Source organism: Colius striatus, chromosome 17, assembly GCF_028858725.1.
Source record: "Colius striatus isolate bColStr4 chromosome 17, bColStr4.1.hap1, whole genome shotgun sequence".
Classification (NCBI taxonomy): domain Eukaryota; kingdom Metazoa; phylum Chordata; class Aves; order Coliiformes; family Coliidae; genus Colius; species Colius striatus.
This window is the reverse complement of record NC_084775.1, coordinates 16,845,691-16,867,883: the sequence shown is the minus strand read 5'-3', so window position 1 is coordinate 16,867,883 and position 22,193 is coordinate 16,845,691. Positions and strand designations below refer to the sequence as shown.

The window sequence follows — 22,193 nt, the reverse complement described above, 5'->3', positions numbered from 1 at the left end:
TAATCTATTGTATTCCGATGGAGCCTATGTATAGTTAAGAATATCTCTAGATGCTTCTTATCAGCATTTCTAGCAGTTAGCCTAGCTGTAACAGGAAGCACCTATGCTGTGTCTAGGAAGAGGTGGAGTCATGTGATTTGCCCGTAGGCTGGACTGTGGAACATTCTCCTCTCCCAGAATGACCTAACGACATAAATTACAACCTTCACCAATATCTGGCGTTTGCCTGAACCTGTGAAGGGACAGCATGCAATCCTGCCAATTGCAGTGAAGTGTTCTAACCAGTGGCTTCAGTGTCCCTGTCTCCTTTGTCCTTTTTCAGTGGCTCACAGAGCTATGGTTTTCCTTCTTATCTCGTGGAGGGTGAGTGGAATTAAAAACTCCTTGCTCCTTATTCTCCTTTGAGCTTACTGTATCTAATGCAATGGAACCAAACAAGCAAAACAAAATATAGTGAAATGTGACCAAGATGCGTACTACAATATAACTTAATTTCTCTTTCCGCTATCCGGAGCTCTCTCTGTTGGTCAGATGTCATTTCTGTATTCTTTTGCTGAAAAGCCTATGAAAAGTTCACTCTTGTTCCTTCAGGAGTGGGATCATTTGATTAGTCTTTATAATAATTTGACAAATGCTCTGAACATTGCTAGGATTTTAACAGTAAGCCTCCTGTTCAGCAGAAGACGTTTTCTGTGGCTAGCAGTTATTATTCCTCAAATGGCTGGAAAATGTAATGAAGAGCAGAGGGAAGGCTACGTTAACAAGCAGCTACAGAGGCAAGGACATGCAGGAAGCAAATAAAAAGGAAGGGACAGTGATGGGGGCTTGGAGAAGAAGCCATATTAGGGATGTCTTGACAATTAAGAAGCAGAGGAAACCTGTGAGTACTGAGAGTGCTTCCAACTCACAGTCCCTCTCTGATGTCATTGTCTCATATCTTAAGGCTTCTGCTCTGGGACAATGGCAGAAGGCAACGCAGCTTGCATCAACTCTTGCCCTTTTTTTTTGCTACTGCTCTGTAGTAGCTGTCATTGCAGTTGGGGGTATGAAAGTGTGGCCTCCCTTTAAACACTTCTGAGAATGTAGGCCAGAGTGAAAGGGAGGAAAAGCTTTAGGAAAAATTGTTAAAACTGACGACACAACAAACTATTGACAAGGGATGATTGTCTGTTTTATCCTCTTCTTGTTGTTTTAGGTCTCTTTCTCCATTCTACAGCTGATCAGAACATAACGGTGATGTTCTCTTCTGGGTCTGGAGTGGAAATAAGAGGAAGCCACGGATTTCTGACCCTAACAGTTTTGCTCCCAGAGAAGTTTATGAATCACACGCAGGGTCTCTTTGGGGTAATGAATGGCAATACAGAGGATGAGTATACCTTCAAAAATAAAACAACCATGTCAGCTCATGCAAGTCCTCAGCAATTGTTTGAGTTTGGAGCTAACTGTAAGTAATTTCTCTGGTCTATTATTACGTTTTCCTTACAAAATAAAAACAGCTTGTGATTTACAGACTAGCTAATGATGCCTGTGCTAAGCAACCTATAATCAAGAGAAGAGATTGAGAGAAGTTTGCACTCCTCTAGTGGGTGGCATTCCTAGCCAAGGGATTGAGACAGAACCACGATGAGTGTCCTGCACTTTGTCCCACTGAGAGTCAGAGCTCATATTTCACAGCTCACACTTTCGGAATTCCATCTGCTGTGATCAGATGAACACAGCATTACCAGAATAAAGTATTACAGAAGTAGAGCAATAGCCAGGGTCAGGTATCTTTTCCAAGACTATTAGCAATGTTTCCATCAAATACCGTGCGGGCAATTTAAAAAATCATTTATTGAATCACAACTTAATAATTGTCCCCTTAAAAAAAAACGGATGTGTGAGTGTAAAAGAATGGCTGCTTTAATTTAATGAAAGTGATTAGGCTGCTATACCTAGCCTGCAAAATAGACTGATCAGCTTTCCCGCTGACATCAGGTTAAGAGACAGGCCAGAAACATGATGCAAAATACTCTCTGGCTACCAATTGATCTCCGTATCAGGCATTGTGTAGCTGTACTCTGGGATTCAGATCATCCTGAAAAATCTCACTGCTACTACTTAAGGAAGTTTCTGATTTAGCAGAGTAAAAACAAAAATTTGGGCCACAGCCGACATGATAAACTTAGAGACACGCAGGATCAGGATTTGTGTTGCTTGTAATGTTTTGTGTAGTACCTCTGTCTGAGGTACTTCTTTAGAACCATTTTGGAGCAGGCATCTAAACCCACCTTATATAAAATCATAGCTGTACAATTATTTGTGTCTCATTTTAAGTCATTAATCAAGCACCAGGCTAACACTAACTTTAGTGCTAAGTTACAGTGCTGCATATGAAAAGGAAAATATTCTTGAATTGGAAGGAAGCTGTAAGTCTTTGTAGGTCTCTTCCAGCTCTAGCTATGTTTGTATAAACAAGCACTTGGATTAGTAGCAGAAGGTGACACAGATTTATAGGCAACGTTACATATGAATATCTCTCTGTCTCCCAAGGGGCTGTTGAAAATGGAACTTCTCTCTTTACCTATGACACGGAATACTTGCTGAACAATTTCTTTTATGGGGAAAAGCACAATGCTTCCTTTCTGCCCGTGTTCTTCCCTTATGAAGACCCTGCTGATCCCCTGATGACAGAGATGGTCTCGCTCTGTGACTCTGATCCATTCTGCAGATTTGATGTGCTGACAACAAGAAGCCTTCAAGTGGGAAATTCCACAAGACTATCTCATCAGAATCATAAGCTGCTGACAGAAAATCTACAGCCAGGTGATACAACATTCCACGAAAGCATTAATCACTACAGTTCTTTCTACAGGGCATCTAAATAGTTAACGCTGTTTGAAGAGATTTTGCTCAACTGTATCTTCCTGCACCTGTAAACATTCTTGTTAGGAGGAATTGTTCTTGTACAGGAAAATTGCACTGGTAGGATGCTTAGACAAACATAAAACAAATTTCTTTCCATTTCTTCCACTACTACAACACCGTATTAGAACGTTTTTCTTCATTTTCTATGCCATAACCTGTCTTCCTCAGACTTAAAAAGTTTTTAAATATCAGAAAGTGCTGTCTTTCAGTTAGCCTAAAAATCTTTGTCTTCCCATGAGTTGCCATTAAAATGCCATTTGAATCATTGTGGTGGGGATATGCTAGTCCAAATCCAAAATGCCTTAACCAGATATGTCTCTTTTACCAGTGATCTCTTGTGGCTGGCTAGATCATCCAACCAATGGAAGAAAAAATGGAACTACCTACCTGCTGGGCTCAACCATCAGTTTCATTTGCAATCGGGGCTATGAACTCACTGGGTCAAAGGAAAGAATTTGCCAAGTGACAGGGACCTGGTCTGGAGACACATCCAGTTGCATCCTGAGAACAGGTCTGTTTCCTTTTAAATGTTAAAAATTTACAATGAAGACATCATTATCATGAACAAGGCAATGATGGCCTTGACAAAAACAACTTCTCCCCTGGGTTTCTGGAAAGACTAATATTCAAAGCTAAATAACAAGTGGCTTATGGTGGTGTGGTTTGTTTGCTCGGGTTTTTATTTCCTGTATCTAGGCTTTCTAAGGGTTTAGAGCTACATGCTTGCCCTTCTCTAGGTTTAGCTGAAAGGAACTCACAGGTGTGCTTCTTGAGTGAGCAACGCAAAACAAATTTCAACCAAGTCTTAGAAAAGCAGGAAAGCATAGTACTTAGCTGAAAATGATTGCTTAACACAGAAACACAAAGGCTGCTGAAAGGATCCTTATTTACTGCATCGTTTTGTTGTAAGTAAGTTTTTAATGTAAATATAATGTTCTTTTAGCAGCCTTATAAATATATAATCCTACACATACATGTAGAGAGCTAGAAATTACTGAAATCCATTAGTATCTGAATAATTTGGGAAGCATAAATGATGGCACAACACTCAAATGTTTATTGTCATCTTTCAATCTGTCGTCACTAATAAGAGTTTTAATAATCTTTGCAGCTAACTGACACTGATATATATCCAGTATGAAGCACCTGAGGGGTGGGTTGTGAAGTCACACGTTATAAAGTGAGTGCCGTAAGAGAAACTTTGAAACAAAGGACCTGGGGACCCTGTGGACACCTAGCTGAACACAAGTTAGCGGTGTGCCCTTACGGCAAAGAAAGTCCGTGGTGTCCCAGGCTACATTAGGCAAAGTATTGCCAGCAGGTTGAGGGAGGTGATCCTTCCCTTCTGCTCAGTAGTACTGTGTCCAGTGCTGCATTCCTCGGCATGACAGAAACCCATGTTTTGGACATGCTGGAGAGAGTCAAATGAAGGGCCGTGAAGATGATTTGTAGACTAGTGCATCCCTCCTATGAGGAAAGGCTGAGAGAGCTGAGAGCTGTTCAGCCTGGGGAACAGGCAGCTTGGGACAGGGGACACAGCAGGGAGGAATCTTGTCGATGTGTACAAATACCTGAAGGCAGTGTGCAAAGAGGATGGAACTAGGCTGTTTTCACTGGTTCCCAGGGGCAGGACAGAGGCAATGGGCACAAATTGAAATGGAGGTTCCCTATGAACATCAGGAAACACTTTTTTACTGTGAGTGTGATTGAACGAGGTTGCCCAGAGAGGTTGAAGAGTCTCCCTCCCTGGAGATATTCACAAGACATTGGGACACGGTATTGGGCAAATGACTCTGGGTGGCCCTGCTCGAACAGGGAATTTGGAAAAAGATGACCTCCAGAGATCCCTTCCCACCTCAACCATTCTGTGATCTGAAAGTAGATAAAGCCCATGCTTATGGAAAGCTTCCTGTCTTTTGTTCTAAAGGATTATGTTATCTCAAAACAAAATTACTCTATAGCAGTAAAATTATTGTGAATAGTGTAATAGTATTTAGGATAAACGAGATAAACTTATTACCCCTCGTGTCACTAATATTAGATTATCGATTAGCCTGGGATTTTTGGATTTAGTAGCAGTTGGGCTGTCTCTACGATTTACGGGGAACTGCCCAATATTTTCTAACAGTTTCAGCTTTTATTCATATACAATGCACACTCCGAATGTCCTCAAGACAGCAGTGTGTCAAAGCACCAGGGTGATGCAAGGCCACATGGCACATTGGTGCACTTCTAGTGCCGAGTTAATTGTTCATGACAGTGCTTATCTAATAATTCATATCAATAGATGTGAATTCGAAGCACCTTACAAAGAAATGTGGAAAGTGCACAACATATCAGCAAGGAATTCTTGGCTAGGTGACACACTTCATCAGCCTCTGCAGGACTGCACCAATTGCTTGATCATTTCCAAAGTAGTTCTGCACATTTAGTGATATTTTTGAGAGAGACTGCAGTGAGTTTCGACAGCATAATTATTGAACATTTGCACAGACAAAGCAGGGAATGCCACATAATTTTAAATAGAAGAGTAAATATTTATGGAATGTTTTCTTGGACCGGCTATTGTTGGTAATCAATATGCAACCGATTGTGTTCACAGGAGCCAATCTCAGTAGTGATGCTATTTTGGAAAGAAAGAAACTAGCGGTATTTCAAAACATTCCTGTTTTAAAATGATAGGTCGGAGCATATGAAGTACTTAACTGTTGAAAATATGATTCAGAAATTTGGCAGATAATTTAGCATGCTTGGTAGTTCACAGTAATAATACACCATCTGTCAAAAGTCTGGAAGAATGAAATCTTTGCAAAGTAAGGCCAGATCTTAAAGAGTCAGTGGCAAAATACTTTGCCAAGCTGAAACCTAAAAGCATTTTTCCATTCTTGCTGTCAACCACGTACATAGTGGATAGGAGCCAGTCAGTCTCAATAAGCAAACTGGATGCTGACATTTACACTACAGAAAAGGGGAAGAAAAGCCAGTCCTGAGAGATAGGAGGGAAGGAGTTGGAAGATATGCAGAGATTAACTGCATCCAGAATCCTGGAGATGTGCCGCAGCTTTATGAAAATGCAATGTTTTCCGGGACATAGTTTCCCGAAAGATGACAAAGAACAACAAGGTGTGAAAGAATGTTATTGAACTGATTGTAACCAAGACTTTCCTTTTTTATCGGTCTCAGGGAGTTGGAGTATGGCACTGATGCCCACAGCAGCAGGATAGGGACAATACTGACACCTGATGGAAACAATATAAAATACAACTTGCATACACAGCTGTTCAATTTTTTTTACTGCTGTGTCCTAATAATGGCATTCATTTCTAGCCTCTTTTGGCATCATAAGTTATGCTACGGGATATCAGTCTCTGTTTGAGAAGATTATTTTATTGACAGGTCCAAGCCTCTCCAGAGAAGATAGGCAGAACAGTCCAACTTAGGTATAAACCTCTAGTATTTGTCACGTTCTGAATGCAGCAATGTTTAATAAATACTCCTTGGGCTGTATTAAGACACAAACAAGGTCAAATGGTGTGATTAAAAGTTTTTTGATTTCACAAAGCTTTAAGAAGTCCTTCAAGAGCACACAGAGAGAGAATGAGAAATAGTGAGAGAGAATGAGAAAGAGCTTACCACCCGTGATCCTGTTGGTGCAAAGTTCGCTCCGGGTGTGTCAGCAGTGCGGATCCCCCTGGACCCTGTGCAGTCGTGTCTTTTATCCATGGACAAGTTAAGTTCAGCCCCTTTAATTAATTAGCACAGCAGGAGAGAGTGAGTGGTGTCTCTTTTACGTATGGGGCAGGGATAGGTGGAGTCTTTCAGGAGCAACCCTGCGCTTGCTCAGTGAGGGTCTTTGGTGGTCTTTCTAGACAGTAGACCCCTTAAGTGATATGGTGGTGTTCACACACAATGCAGTCTGTCCCCTGTGGTGTTATTTTAACCACTTCTCTAGGAACTTACTAGGAACTTTGGCTGCAACCCGCCTCTGCAGGCTTCTGTCTCAGTCCTAGTTCCTTTTTGTGGTTAGACTGGGAGACATACCATGACAGCCTTGCCCCTATTCATAGCAATACCATAGCAACCCTGAGTTGACACAATGTTTGAGACATCCACTGTTTCCACAAGTTCCTTATGGTATTTTCATAGCATGGACAGCTAGTACTTGCTTTCTACATGGATGAGTTCTAAGCGAATACATTTCCACCTTTGGTCTACAACACAGTTGAAATCCAGTGCCAGTTGTCCTTGCATTGATTCTGAATTCAGCATAAAGATGGAAAAGGTCTTCACGTTGCCAAAATCTGTTGTTACTGAGGTCAATTTTCTTTATTGTTTTCCTCTTTACACAGCAGCATATGCTGCCGTTTAACCGACATCCATTTTATCAAGCCCTGTGTCAGGAGGCCTTCTTGATGCCAGGAAAATGCTGACAAAATTAGAGGACAGCACTTCCAAAGTCCTGGACGCCTCAATGGGTGACCACTGAGCTAGCCACTGTGATTAGTGGTTACATTTTTACTTCCAGCGTGAACGATTAAACGTACTTTTTCAAATTATTTCTTTCATGCTGGGGTCAAGAACACAGGGCACAGGCCTTTATTACTGTCAGCTTCCAGGGGCTTTTCTTCACAGTGCTGTGCCCGTTACGCTTGCTTCAATTTTGTGGCACGTCACATTCAAGCTCTCTATTGCACATGACCAAGGTCGCTATATGCTTCTGTTTTTCAAACACTTATAATAGAATGGTTCAAATAAAGGATGAGTACTATGAAAACCGGATAGGAAGAGAGACAGAAACTCAGAAAATAGAAAGCCAGTTACTTTGCAAAATCCATTTTTGTATTTGAAATTTCAAATATAAATAATGCTGTTGGGCCTGCATATTGTTATTTTTGAGTTTTGCTTCCTTGAGTTAAAGTTTCCATGGAAATCCTCTGCTAATAATTATTTTGCTGTGCTTCTAATTAGAATCTTACTCCAAGTCTTGCCAGTACCCCAGCAGCCTCCCTTCACAGAGTATCACATAGAGGAAGAAAAAGAAACCATCCAGAAAATGCAAAAAGGAGACTAGTAAAATCAGAAGTAAAATCCAACTGAAAACTTTAAATGTTAGCAATATATACACATATAATCTGTTTGTGACAGACAATAGTTAGGTGCTGTTAAGCAGTGTGGTTTTGGCTGTCTTTTGGGTGGATTTTTTTCCTCCTCAACTTTTAGTTTTCATTTTCCAGGCTCAGGCTCTGTGTAAATACAGTTCTTTTTGGAAAGCTGTCAGAAATCTCATTAGTCTTCTGCACTTTTTTTCAGATGAGGATGCCATAAAACATTAGGTCTTCTTATTATGGAATTGTTGTCTGCCTATTGTTTCCAGGAGACTGGCCACAAAACATATTAAAATCAAGAAATATAGCCTGAGTTTATAAATTATTATTTCTCAAATAAATAAAATTTCACAATAGAGGCAAATCACCACTGGACCAAACTTCTAAGGCCAACGGTGGATTCTGATCACTTGGCAGAAACCAAGTACCTGCCTTAAAGATGTGTATAAGCCAAAGAGAAGGTTTTGAGCCTTGTATGGAAATTAATGGATGAAGGACCACTGACTGTGGAACAGTTTACTTATCCCACTTATTTCCAAAGCTTAAGTGTAAGCTAAATTAGAAACCAAATTATCTATTCTAGAATCACAGAAGTGTCTGCTACGTTACTCTGTCATGACCATGTGCTACGCTGTAGTTTAGGCAGTTCTTCCTGCAGGCATGACAAAACAATGGAAGGAAGGCCTGGCAACAGTGCAGACCAGATGTGTTAAAGCTCAGATGCACCATTGCTCATCTATCTCTAAATAGGCCATGTGCTCCCCGATATGTGCGTATAGTGCTATCGCCGGGTGACAAAAAATGGCAGAGTAGTGAATCTACTTTGACCTTAGAACAACAACACTGCGTCTCTGACACTGAGCCTGGGACAAAGATTTTTCACACTGGGACTTGCAGTTTTTCATCAGTGGTACTCCTGCAGGTATTTTCCTTAAAGAATATAAAATTCAGGAAGCACTGTTTCTCCCAGACAGTTCACTCCAGGTGTTGCATCTCCTAAACTTTTACCAATTTTCTTTCACATCGTGAAAATTTTACCTGTGTCACGTCTTTAGTTTCTGTTGCTCACCAATGACCACACAGCATCCTACTAGCCCTGTCCCACATCAGCAGGAAAGTGACAGAACTGGTAACCTGCAACTCTTGAGTAGAATAAGAAAGAAGATTTGGTTTTGTGTGGCCAGGTTTTGGTAGCAGGGAGCTACAGAGGTTGTATCTTTAAACAAAGAGCTTCTAGAAGCTTCCCCTGTATCTGTCAGGGCCAGTGCCAGTCAGCTCTAAGATGGACCTGCCACATTTTCATATCTGATTTCTTTCTCCTTCCCGAGTCCTTATTATGCAGTTGCAGAATTAAATTGACACTTTTAGCATGTTCACTGCACTCACATCAGAACAGTCACTTTTGCTGTCTTTTACACAGAGCCTTAAGCAGCGGAGACAATTTCAAAATTGTAATGCCAAAATAGGGGCAATTTTTAAAGCAATCAAACCATATGGAAAAAGGATTGAAAAACTGTCAGCTGTTGGGTTTGGCAGTTCTACATAAATATTGTAGAGTCATGATGTTGACTACATATTAATCACTAGCCATCCTTTCTTTGTGTTAAAATGGATTTGCAGCCACCTACCCTAACTGTCAAATGTAGGAATTATGTGAGTTCCTACTATTTACCAATTTGTCCCATGAATACAAATAACAGTATAACAGTATATGTACAGTGTAAAAAAATGTCACAGGTGACTACATTCGAACAGATATGAAGAAATGTATTGATGTCTCTTCCTGATTTGTTTGGTTGGTCTCTGTTTTTCAGATATCAATCAAGTAATTATTCTTGGTTGCGTATTTGGAGTAGTCGGTCTTGCAGTGCTGGCACGTCTGACTTTCTTGTGTAGAAAGGAGAGGTAAGATTCCATTGAACTGGAAACACAAATGAACATGCTAAACGTGCAAACCTGTGATTGATCAATTGATTGATGGATTGAAAAGGAACAGGATTTTTCAGTCAAAGTAATTTATTTGTTGAGTGATAAGGCTATCTGATTAAAAGTCTTCTGTTTCAGAACCGGTGTGCTTGTGGTACAATTAGGATAAATTTGATGTAGCAGCTAAGGAATGCATTGCAGGATACTGTAAATTTTCACCTATCTTTGAATATATTCCCACTTCTAGTTATGCATCATTTGTCTAGAGAATGCTTATATGCCTCTTTTGCCGGAGATGAATAGAATTCATTTTGCAGCCCCATCTTGGAACCTTTCTAGCACACAGAAATAAACTTGATAGGAAAACTATTAAAGGTTAAGAAGAAATCTTTAGAAACTGTTATGTGGCTTGTAAATTACTTCTTTGAGGTTTTAGTCTTTTGTTTTAAAAGGTTGTTATGTTTTCATATAATCTGTACATAATTCATAACATTTGCTCAATTTCTCTTTTTGTTCCTATAATTTAGACCATCAAACTAGAAATCAGAAATTGATTGTTGCACAGGGATAACCTTCAGTAGTCTCTAATTTCATTGCATGTTTGCTCAAATAGAAGGTGTGCTACATATCCTTCAGTCACTACTTTTGTTAATTTAAATATTTTTAATCTCCAGTAGTGTATGACAGGGCAGAAGTATTTTTCCTTGGAGGAAGTATACACTGGAATTACACAGAACTAGTACTTTAAAAATTGGTGCAACGTTACTACTTCACCTAACCCGATATTCTCCTCACCTTGATCTAAGCAATGATATAAACTACTTTAACAGTCCTCTCTAGCCTTCTGGGATATTTTAAAACTTTTTCTTTGTCTTTTCTCCCAAAGACACAAAGGCAACCAGAAAGTTGTTTCAGAGCTTCCAGTTGTATCTGAACAAGAAACAATGAAATTCCCGAGGAATTTTTAATGAAATACAGCAAGCGCAGAGGATTAAATCGCCCACAGCAACGAAGATAGTCTTTCTAAACACAAACAATGGTTTTATATAGTATACTATAATTTTATTTCTGCTTTCAATATCATGAATGGTGAATTATATGGGAAATGCTAATTAGCTTCCTGGGATTGTATCATGACAGGCTCAGCTTTCAGTCCACAAGCACACGATAATGCTTATGAAAGCATCAGTTTCAAAGTTACAGGCATTAGTTTCCTCAGTCACACTCCTGCCAGCAGAACCAGAGATCTGACAAAATCCAAGGAGTTCATGGTGTCTCTACACTTTTCTTCTTTTACTTGAAAACTGGTAAAATGCAAAGAATCCTAGCTCAATATGCTAGTCATTATCAGAGAAACATTTGCCTTCTCTGAGGCCGTGTAAGGCTGATTTAGATAGCTGTAAAAGTGGATGCAAAGTCCGATGGACTACTGGTAAGTCAGGTTGAATTTATGGATTGTTGGGGTTTTTTTTTAGTAGGGAGATAGTTAAATATTACATTCTTACAATTTGGCAAGTTTCTGAATACAAATTCAAAGTGACACTTTTGTTTCAGGTCTGGCCTAATTTCAAAAGCATACAATTGGGGTGGAGAGAGGAGACGTACTCAGAAAATGAAACCTTTCCGTCCAGGTTAACTTACAATGATTTTTTTAAAAATCACCTTTATAGGAGGTCCTGCTCTGGCAAGGCAGTTGGACTAGATGATCTTTTGAGGTCCCTTCAAACCCTTAAGATTCTGTAATTCAACTTTCCAATTTGAATGCACCTTCAAAACAAAAAAAAATTCTGTCACCTGCTCTGGAAATGTTTTGCAAAGCTTGCAATGCTTTCCTTGAATAACTGCAATATGCATAGTTTCTTTTTTTTTCTTTTTAATATCTAGCTACATTACAATGTGTTTCATTAAAAAGTAATTTCTGAACTAGTACCTTGTACAGAATCCTTTTTTTTCAAAAAAACAACCCCACACCATTTGTTTTTGCCCACATCCCAGAGGGTTTGTGAAGTCTGTTCTGTATTGTGCAACTCTTTTGGATAGTGAAATAATTACTAATTTTTGCAGATTGTTTGGTCTGGTTTTCTAAGGTCTTTAATTCATAAACTACGGGGAAATAATGGTGGTTTCAAAAAGGAAGGACAAACTACGTACCAAATATACATGAAAACTAGATGAGCGAAATAGTACAGATTTTACATCATAATGGGAACAAGGCAAATTGAAAGAAATGCCTCAGACCGTGTATTATGAAGTATAAAATGATTCATTACTTATTAGCTGCTGTTGCCATTGTTGCCATTTGTAAACAGAGACCACAAACCACAAGCCGAAAATTACAAAATGAGAATGAGTGATCTTGAATAGAGTAAGCTGAAATACAAACAATTCTGTGCGATGGAAAGAATCTTGTAAAAAAAAAAAAACAAAAAAAACTGGGGAATGATCGTTGTCAAAAAAATGTCCATTCCCAGTGTGCTGCCAGTGTTTTGGGGGGAAAAAAAAAGTGCAACTGATGTTTGCATGTGTATCAACTGTGTGTGCAAATGATTAACTGATTAGTGGAGAAAGTGGGTAGCAGAATGAATGAATGGTGATTTTGCCCGGGAGTGCTGGAAAGCTGAATTCACTTTTTGGAGATAAATAAGGTTGATTCTGCGGACTTTGATATCAATATAGTGTTAAAAGTTGGTAAACTAGCTCCATTCCAGTGTCTTTAAAGAACAAAATGCTACATAAAATTGAACAAAAATTGGGTCAATAAGTAACAAAGTGGGGTCCTGGTCCTTGGAGAGGAGAATTTTGTGGGTCATTAGATCACAAAGTAGTAATGTGTTGTATGTTGTTAGGCAGCATGTTCCACAAGGAAGTGCTTTACAATGACTTGTAAAGGAATGCTAGGAGCACTCAATGTCAGTAGCTCAGACTGGGAAGGGAATACATGGAATGAATTAGAACTTTGGAACTCCTGAATTTTGTTTATGTTAATCTGAGAATACAGACAATTTATGCAAATCAGAATTATTTGGTTTAGCCCACGTTAAACAAAGCAGTAGTAAAAACAAACACCGTCACCACAAGCTGTTCCTTCTGGTCAGTACCGGTAACTTTCCCATCACAGTGATCTCTAATTCTCTCATTTATACATACAGATTCGTGTGCATGCACACATAGACATACACACACACGTATTCGGTTGCAACAAAATCAGGTCTGCTCACAACACTCTTGTGCAAACAGAATTCAGGACCAGAACTTCAGCAGAATTTGTGAGCCAAATAACTGAACAAATTTATATTTGTATGTGTGCAAAGGAACAAAAGATTTCTGCATTTGCCACTAGAAAAAAAATAATAATCAGAACACCAAGCTAACAGAACACTGATACTTGTTTTTCAATATTTCATCAGCTTAAAAATTCAACATTCACTAGTAATTCAGCTCAAAGAAATAGGAATGTGGCACATTATTATGCTGTAGTGTCAAAATATACATGTAAAGCTAGTATGTAATGCTTTTTCTACTTGTCATATGTACTGCAAAAGACAAAAGAAGTTGAAGCAAGTTTTTCTCCTCCAAATCAGTCTTACAGCTTTATGTAAGAGGTTTCTGCATGCTGAAAGTAAGACATGCCATAGTGCATACTGATACAGTATTTAAGGCCTACAAACCATATTTTGTTGCAACTTCAGAGTAGCAAAATTGCTCTCTCCCTTTTAGGTGTTTGAAGGTGCCACCCCATTACATGGCAATGACGTAAAGGTGCTACAAGGACAAGAATGTTTACCCTCCTGCTCCTGACAAAGCAAGTATAACTTTCTGTATGTTTTTTGCTGACGGTGTTAAGGGGTTTTTTCCTGTTGGTTGTTTTTTAGCAAAGCATCACTGCCACTGCTGAAATGTCTCACAGATCAGCTAATAGGCCTTTGTATCAGTTTGACGATAGCTTTATTAGTACCACTTTGGCAATTGCGGTTTTTTGTCCTTCGCTGTCTGCGTGTAGATGGGGGCGGGGGGTGTACGTGAAATTCTCTGCACGTGCACTCACCATTCACGGAAAGCTGCGCTGTTCTTTTTATGTCGGTTCCACGGTCTGTTCGCTGAGGTGTGTTTGTCCCTTGGCACATTGATATCAGTGGGTACACACGCTGCCTTGCGATCGCGCGTGTCCCGCGGTGTCTGCGCGTCCATCTGCGAGTGTCTCGTGACTCTTTGCGTGCCCGGGCGCCCACGTGTCTGCCTCCGAGTGCCCGCATGCGTCCGCGTGGGCCCCTGTGCCGGCGTCTCTGCCCGGGCCCGGCCGCCAGCTGCGTCCCGGGCCTCTGCAGCGCGGCCGGGAGGCGGCTGTGCCCGCGGTGCTTGCTCCCGGTGCGCTCTGTGCGGGAGCCGCGCCGACACGGCTTGGCCGCCCAGACAGTTTCAGAACGATGCCTAAAACCGCACGTGGCGCTTGAACTTCGCCGCACGCCGACCTGCTGACGGCCGCGCCGCTCGGCACAGCGCTGCTCGGGCGCAGCCCTCCGCCGCGCGCTTTAGGGAGCTCCATGGGACTACCGCAGAGTTTGTAGCGTTCTTTCCCGGCCGGCGCCCTCCCCTTCCCCCACCCGCCGCGCTTCATGGGACGGGAGAGGTGCTGCACCTGTGTGCTCCCATCAGCTGGTAGGTAACCCCAGTGAGACCCTAGCCGGCCTGAGGGCGAGCGCAGGGCCGGGGCAGTGGCTGGCAGCAGGCAGAGCCCGCGGCTTAGGCTACAGCCGGAGACTGGGTGCGAGAGCGCAGAAGGGAGTGACGAGAGCGAGACGTGGGTCGCTGCAGGGGCGGAGGAGTGGGGGCGGCAGGGTCACCCTGCCGCTGCCTCGCTGCCTGCGAGGAGAACTCGGCGGAGCCCCCGTGCTGGCTCCGGAGCGAGCATCGGCACCCCGAACCTGTCAGTGTCAAAAGTAAGATCAGCTCTGTCGTCCCGCGCTGCAGCAGGTTGGGATGTTGGTCTCTATCCTTTCCTGTCACATGGCTGGTAATAGGATCCCTCATCTGCCACTCGGCACCTCGCCGGGGCGCAGTTACAGGACACATGCTGTAGGGCCTCCGCTTCCCGCACTTTGCACTCTTCCCGGCCGTCCGCAGCCACCTCTGCTCCTGGAGCGCTGGGGCTGCCGCCTGCGAGGGCGGTGCGGCCCGGCGGCCGCTGCCCATGGAGCCCCCCGCCCTCGCCGCCGTCCTGGCCTTTTCGGGGCTGGCGCTGAGCTGCTGCCGGGAGCCTGCTCTCCCTGGTGAGTGACGCGTCGCGGGGAGCCGGGAAGGGGGCGCGTTTGGGGCTTCTCCTCGCAGCGCAGTGCGGCGGGGCAGAGCGGGCTCTCCCTGAGCTCCGCAAACGCGGAGCTGCAGCGCAGCCGCCCGCGGAAGGGCTCTGCTGCCCGGCAGCGCCTCTTTGAGGCCGGGAAGACGTCCCTTCCTGGGCGTCAGAGACGGCTCAGAGTTGCTCAGGGTATGTTCGTGCAGTTTGCAGCGTGTGGGCATTTGAAGATCTTCTATTGCTCGCTGAGCTGGGAGCTCGGAAAACTGTACGAAAACATGAGGTAAGAGGAAGAAGACTGCCATATTTCTCCATATACATGCTTTGGTAGTGAGATCTGCAGAAGAGAGGTATCTGGAGGGAGAAGAGAGTGTGAGGTGTGGGTATGCTTACTGGGAAATAAGATACCCAGTAGTAGCAGGGCAGAATCGGGGCTGCAGAGCCAGAGCTTGGAGGGTGGCCATCTCACCTGTCTGCAGCATGCTGCCCCGGCTCTGTCAAGTGTGGATTCCTTTGATCATTCAGCTGCACACTTAGCCAGGAAATCTCAGAAGCCTGAAGCTTTGCTACCAGTTAGTGTGATTTTTTTTTTCATTTAAAATTCCTCTACACTTTTGTCCCCACCTCTGTTGTTACTCATGGTTTCAAGTACTGTGGTTCTCTGATAAACTTTAGCCCAGCTTCATAAAATCTGAAGTGACCATTCCAGATGATCACCGTCTCACAGCCATCAGATGCATGGTTCTCTTGGATACGCTTTGCAGATTCTAGTAGTTGTTCTTTATAACATAGAATTTACTCTACATCCTTTTGCCATAAATAGATACTTTGGTCATCAAGTATTTGTAGATGCACTTAGTTAGATTCAGAAAACACTTATGTAGATTTTCTTGGGGGAAAAACAAAACCAAACAAAACCTTTCACTGGAAAGGAGTGGATGATCTTAAAGGATCTTTTCCAACCTTTTCTATGAAAGAGGACTCAGAAGGTAAACTTTACAACTTCTCAGAAGTTACGTGAAGTCTGAACTGAATAAAATGTGAGAGTATTTTCAGAGAAGCATTTAGAGAGCTGCCTAGACATGGACATGTCTAGGCCATGTCTAACAGTCTGTTCCAAGTACCATTAGGACATGTTTGGTGTACACAGCAAGTAGTCCTTCCTTTGCTTTAGTTGAAGAATACTGTCTTGTAAGGTTTCTGAGCAGAACTGCGGACACAACACTTTGTATGTGACCATGCCTCTCACAGCAAACTGCATGACAGCAAGTTCAGGCTCTTTGGTGAATCTTTGGTTCATAGGCTTCACAGGTTCCTGCTTGTTTATGCACTTGCACTTCCATCCTCTACCTGATGTCTAATTGCACTCACTGGCAGCCACTAAAGGGGACAGAAATGACTGAACACAAGCAGCTGGGCTGCGCAGCAGAAGGTGAAGAATATATTATGCCTCTGAGTGAAAAGGTAGCAAAGGAGAATGGATCTAGAAAGCACTGCCACCTATGTCTCTGCTGCTAAAGAATCTGGAAACAGCAAATCTGTACTTCAACAAGGACCTGCAAATTTATATGGCATGTACAACACCTGCAGAGTTGCTGATCTGCACAAACTGTATCTCAGGATCTTCTTCTTGACCTTGTAATCCCACAGGACTGAAATGGGATTAGTTTGGTTGTGTTGCACTTACAGTACACAGAATTCAGAAATGACAAACATGAACGTTTCTTTTGTAAGGCAGTTTGTCATATGGTAGGTTTTTATTGCCCTTTTTTATAAATCCATGTCTTTGTAAATTTATTGTAAAATGCAGTCAAAGTATATGCTGTATCACACCATCATTTGCCAAAATAGGGGAGAGACTTTACCTTCTGGAATTGCCTTATTAAAAAATACTGAAATTGGCAGATATTAGAGAGAGCTAGCAATTATTTTGCACATAGTACTCAGCTACTTTTCACAGAATATTTCTGCTTTGCTGTGTGATGTCTTAACAAGTTGTATTGATCGAAACACTGACATTTGCACGTTCCGACTTCACTTATGCCACATTTCTCAAGTGAATAAAAAATACGAGATGCATGAATAGATTGCCTAACATTAAAGGACTGTCTAGATTTAGTGAGTTTTTTGTTACAAGGAAAATGAAATGGAAATGCCTTCAGCAAGTACTATTGTCAGTGAACAAATGTTACTGTATATACTAATTCCAGTAAGTTCTCACTTCTGTTTTCTGTATTTATAGCGATCATTTAATTTCACCATCAGAAATTAATTTGAATTGACTATGAATTTCATTTTAATTTGTTTTCTTTCCATTTAGCAATATTGAGTTGCCATGTCCTTGGTTTTCTTCCCAGATGAGTCTTTCCTTTGAGCTACTATTTCAGCCTTCTTTCGCAACCTTGTCTCGCTTGTCATCTTCTTCTGCCCATCTTGCTGATTTAGAGAAGCAACTCTACTTGATATGCCCAATGCAATCATCTTGGAAATAATTGAAAAAGCATTTCTAGCTAGATAGAAAATAGTCAGACACTTTAGCATGTTATGCTTGTACATGCAAAGAGTGTAACTCAAAATCCAGAGCTGTGTGAATGGATCTAGGCAAAATGGAGCCAAAGAAGTGGAAGTGAGGTAGGGATTACATGCTGCCAGCTGCAAAATTTGCATTCTTTGTCATATCACACCATAATGGTTGCTCATTTGGCCACTCCCTCTGTCCACACACTGTGGCCCATCCTGATAAAATTTCCAAAGGGATTTAGTCTGCCATGCTTGATAATGGAACAACAGTTTTAAAATTTCACAAGGAAAACAAGTAAGGAAAAGCAAATTCTTATAGGGCCACATCATGCATTCTTACTTCCAGTGATCAAGAATGACAAGACAGGCAAGTGTGTTTGTATCTTGCAGCTGAGGAACAGCCAGCAGCTGCAAAGCTACGGCTAATACAGCATATAACAAATAAAAGAAAAAGAGGTACAAAATACATACTTTTGAGCATTACAAATAATGATAATTGCTTCTTGTGCTCATATCATTCTTCCAACATATTCCAGAAAGGGTCTGGCCAGTCAGATAGTGATTAATAAGTTATTAGGTTAGTAATCAAAGTTTCACAAGAATAGCAAGTTTACGTTTATTACAACTGAAACACTGCCAAGGAACACAAGTATGTAACTCCACATGTCTATACATTCCCAGGAATGTGGATTGTTACAGCGCAGACAGACAAGTCAACATTTGATCAAGTGTCAGGTGAGTATTTACTGTGGCTGCTCTCTGGTTTGGACCAATGCTAAGTAAGACTCTGGTTCTGACCAGGAAATTAATTAAATAGATATATCTGTACGTATGATTGTCTGTGTGGATGAGACATTTTTAAACTACATGTGGTGTCTCTGCACTTTAAAGGAGAAATGATCTGAGTGCCCTCATAGCATCACATCACAATTTAACTGGCTGATTTACTAAATGGGGAGTTATTTTCTTGTGGTTGTGCAATTTGCAGTTTTAAGCAAGGGTCATTCTTTCCTGAGGTTTTTTTTTCTCTTTAGTTCATATCCACTGTAGTGTTGTGGGTTGCTTTTTTTTACCGTTACAGAATAGTTTTGATAATGGCCTTTGTTATATTAATATTAGTCAGAATAGTAAGGTATTGGAATGTAAAAATGCTGCACTATTTTCTCACTTGGGTAGGTCTAAAACTGCCTTATTTTGCATTGTAACATAATATGGAATGAGATTAATTTTTCTTCTGACCAATCATATGACGGTATGCAAATGAACTTTTGGTTCAATCGATAAAACTGCATCTTCAAAGAAAACCGTTGCACTGCTAAAACTATTTTTAATAATGACCACAGAAGCCATATTTGTGTCTTTGATCTCATGAAACTTCTTCTGGTTTTAATCAGTGTTCCCACATGAAGAACTGTGGCAACCTATGATAATAGAATCCCTATTCGCATCCATAGGGAAACAAAAATGTTCTCATCTGAAGAAGGTAATTTGGTGTTCTGCCCCTTCTTCTCCGTGGGCCCCTGCCTCTGTTACTGCTGGGGTATCTTGGCATCAGTTAAGTGGTTTCTGTCCTTTCCTCTGTGCATTACTCTCTCATTGAAGTGTTTCTGCTGTCTAATTATACCCTTTCAATCAAATTAGAGACTGCAGCATCTGGTTAGTGCCTGTAACTGTTGCCATCTGCACCTAGATACAGTGCTTTCATTTAAGGAGGAGTGCTTAAATTGCAATCTCTAGCTAGAAGTGGAACAGTTTAGGTAGAAGGGAAATGACTTAAAACCCTTCTTAGATGACTACGCAAGCACAAACATTAAGAAACTGACACCTAGTTATTATCAGTGCTGTTATCAGACCTGGCACCTTTGGTTCCATATCCTTGTATTCTACTTAAGCATTTTTCTGATTGTTCTGAAAGGCTGTAGGCAAAACAATTGAGAACTGAGCAGGCAGTTACAGCGCACAAATTCAAGGAACCTTTATTCCTTGCTCAAGCCTTAAAGAACATTTAATGTTCTGGCTATCACAGGACTGTAACGAAACCTGAGATTTAAATAGCAAATACTTTCATTTACCAGTCATCAATCTGGAGACTGTTAAAACAAAACTTTGTTTCTTGTTGCACACTAGCTGGTAGGATAATCCCTGTCCTACGTAGACTAGTTTTGATTGATAATTGTTGTGATCTTTTTATCTCTTTGTCCACTAGTCAGCACTCCAAGAACTTAAACAACTAAAGGAAGTAACTTTATTTTTTCACTGAAATACTAGTAATTTGGTAATCCTGAATTTCCAGTCTCAAAAGCTATGTGCATGCCCCAAACTTAGAAGAGTGCTTTAGGAGTTCCTTTAAACCATCCTGAAACCCCTATCCCTTCAGTCCGCAAATTGCAATGTCTCTAAACATGTCTTTGACAGACTCCAGGCTTTGAAGAATGCTCAGAAGTATTGAAACATTTTCCATTTCTCAGCCAGAAAAGGAAGAAAATTTGAGAAGTAGGTAGCTGTTTTCTTTGCTTTTCATCACATTTGTACAGAAAAGACTGCAGATTAAATTCAGATGTTTGTATTATTTCTGTCTCTGGTAATGTGGCACAAAATGAGAACTTCTCAGGTAATTGGGCATCTTGCTACTAAGGACTTCAGACATTAAAACCAATATTTGGAATTCCATCTTAGAAAATGAATGTGGACTCTGAAATGACAGCATTTTATCATCAATGCTTCATTCAGTAAAAAAGTCAGGCTGTTGCATTCTGCACTACCTTAATTTTTCAAATGATCCTGAAGTGGCTCCCATGTGGAGTGCAGGCAGCCATACAGTCCCCAAGTAACAAAGGCATAAATGATCATTGTAAGGTCCCTACATCGAAGAAGAAACCAAAACAGATGGATGAAATTTCTACTACAGCTGCCGTTTGATCTTCCAAATGTTGATCTGGCTCTTATAAAATTAATTGTGAACCTGTGTCACACACGGAGCATTCACTCATTGTGGACAACCGTCCTCAGGCTAATGTTCTGCTTTTTTTCTTTCTAGCAGTTGTCACTCAATACATACTTACCTAGTCTCAGTATTCATTGGGGAAAAAAAAAAGAGGTATCTTTCTGTCGACCATGTCATCTGATGTGATGAAAACAAAACAGCCCTAACAACACGCTACTCTCCATGTTTTCTCACTAAGGTTCATAAGCATTATCCTGATCGGGACACATAGGTTCCTTCCAGTTTTTCATGACTAAAACCACCGCAGAAATTCTATCTCTGATAATAGCATTTGCAGACATTCCCTCGAAACAGTAGAAGCAGCAGGATCGTTAGGCAGTTAATAGAGTGAAATAATAACAAATATTAATTTTAATCAGGGATTTGACACAAGCCTCTGCTTCAGACTATGTCTGAAACGCAGCTGACTAAGGTCTTAGCAATATGTCAGAGACTTGAGGATTTGAATGGTCACAGCTTGCTTTGTGTCCTGTCTAAAATCCTAGTGATTTAATGTAGGTTTATGGTTGATAGGATAGTTTAAATGGAGCCTTAGGTATATGACCAGAAACCAAGTGGCAAATCTATCAAACACAGTAGCACTCTGATGCCTTCTAGGAAGCTGTTTTAACCTCCACAATGTGCCTGTTCTTCCCTTGTTGTCTTTGCTACTCAGAGAGAACTTGGAAACAGTGCCAGTTCTGTCATAATATAGGCTTAGAAAACTTTAGGGAATAAAGCTTCCTGAAATTCATAGAATCTTTGAGTCATTGCTGTAGTATTACTTAAATTCCAAGCGAAGGGCTTCATAGCCTAAAGTAACATAGAGGTATCAACCAATGTTAAGTCAGTTGAATTCAGCAGGTGCCAGAACAGTAAAGGAGAGGTAGTAGTTTATTTTTTTTCTTCCTCATAATTGTAATCTACCAATCAGGTAATCTGAGTAAGCCCAAGAGTTTTACCAGTAGTGTTCAGTCTTTTTTTTCTGTTTTATTTATATGACCTCTACTGGATTAGCTTTGTGCAGACAAATCTGGCTGACCTTTTTTAAGCTCACCTTTTCACAGAATTATCACACCACTGTTGCGAGGAGAAAAGTGGGATGGAGCTTATCAAGAATATTTTAGGACTTTTGTCTTTGAAGTGCAGCCTGTGGATTTGAAATGAAGAGGACAGTGGTCTTTATGCAGATGAAACATTCACTTTGCTCCTTCAGCACATTGGGAATATTAATTTCATAGAGAGATTGCTAAGGCAAAATACAGTGCAGCAAAATACAGGAAAGCCATCAAGTGTAATAGAAGAATTCATCTGTTTATTGCCCAGATATTGAATATGCTGTGATCTATGTCCATGGTACTAGGAATTTCATAGAAAATTGTATAAAATATATTTCAGCAGATCTCAAAGCTGATTGTTCAAGGTAAAAGAATATAAAACTGAGGACCTGATATTAAAATGC

General features: G+C 41.0%; 2 protein-coding genes across 9 annotated transcripts in view; both read left to right on the top strand.

The window, feature by feature from the left end:
* SUSD2 (sushi domain containing 2) overlaps positions 1-22,193 on the top strand; it is a 38,848-nt gene that overhangs the window by 13,788 nt on the left and 2,867 nt on the right. Inside the window, exons 12-16 of one of the 4 annotated variants that reach the window (XM_062009818.1) lie at positions 1,196-1,444; positions 2,533-2,805; positions 3,236-3,418; positions 9,827-9,917; positions 13,656-13,740. In XM_062009818.1, coding sequence (XP_061865802.1) covers positions 1,196-1,444; positions 2,533-2,805; positions 3,236-3,418; positions 9,827-9,917; positions 13,656-13,695 — 836 coding nt within the window. In that variant the 3' untranslated portion in view covers positions 13,696-13,740. Of the gene's footprint in view, positions 1-1,195; positions 1,445-2,532; positions 2,806-3,235; positions 3,419-4,018; positions 4,092-6,469; positions 6,595-9,826; positions 9,918-10,824; positions 11,862-13,655; positions 13,741-22,193 lie in introns of those variants that run through there. The other 3 variants (XM_062009817.1, XM_062009819.1, XM_062009820.1) reach the window with 3 other exon arrangements.
* The window catches only part of KREMEN1 (kringle containing transmembrane protein 1), a 34,097-nt gene continuing 25,951 nt past the window's right edge, over positions 14,048-22,193 (top strand). For 3 of the 5 annotated variants that reach the window (XM_062009822.1, XM_062009821.1, XM_062009823.1), the window contains exon 1: positions 14,932-15,205. In XM_062009822.1, coding sequence (XP_061865806.1) covers positions 15,127-15,205 — 79 coding nt within the window. In that variant the 5' untranslated portion in view covers positions 14,932-15,126. Of the gene's footprint in view, positions 14,595-14,931; positions 15,206-15,232; positions 15,512-18,429; positions 18,484-22,193 lie in introns of those variants that run through there. The other 2 variants (XM_062009824.1, XM_062009825.1) reach the window with 2 other exon arrangements.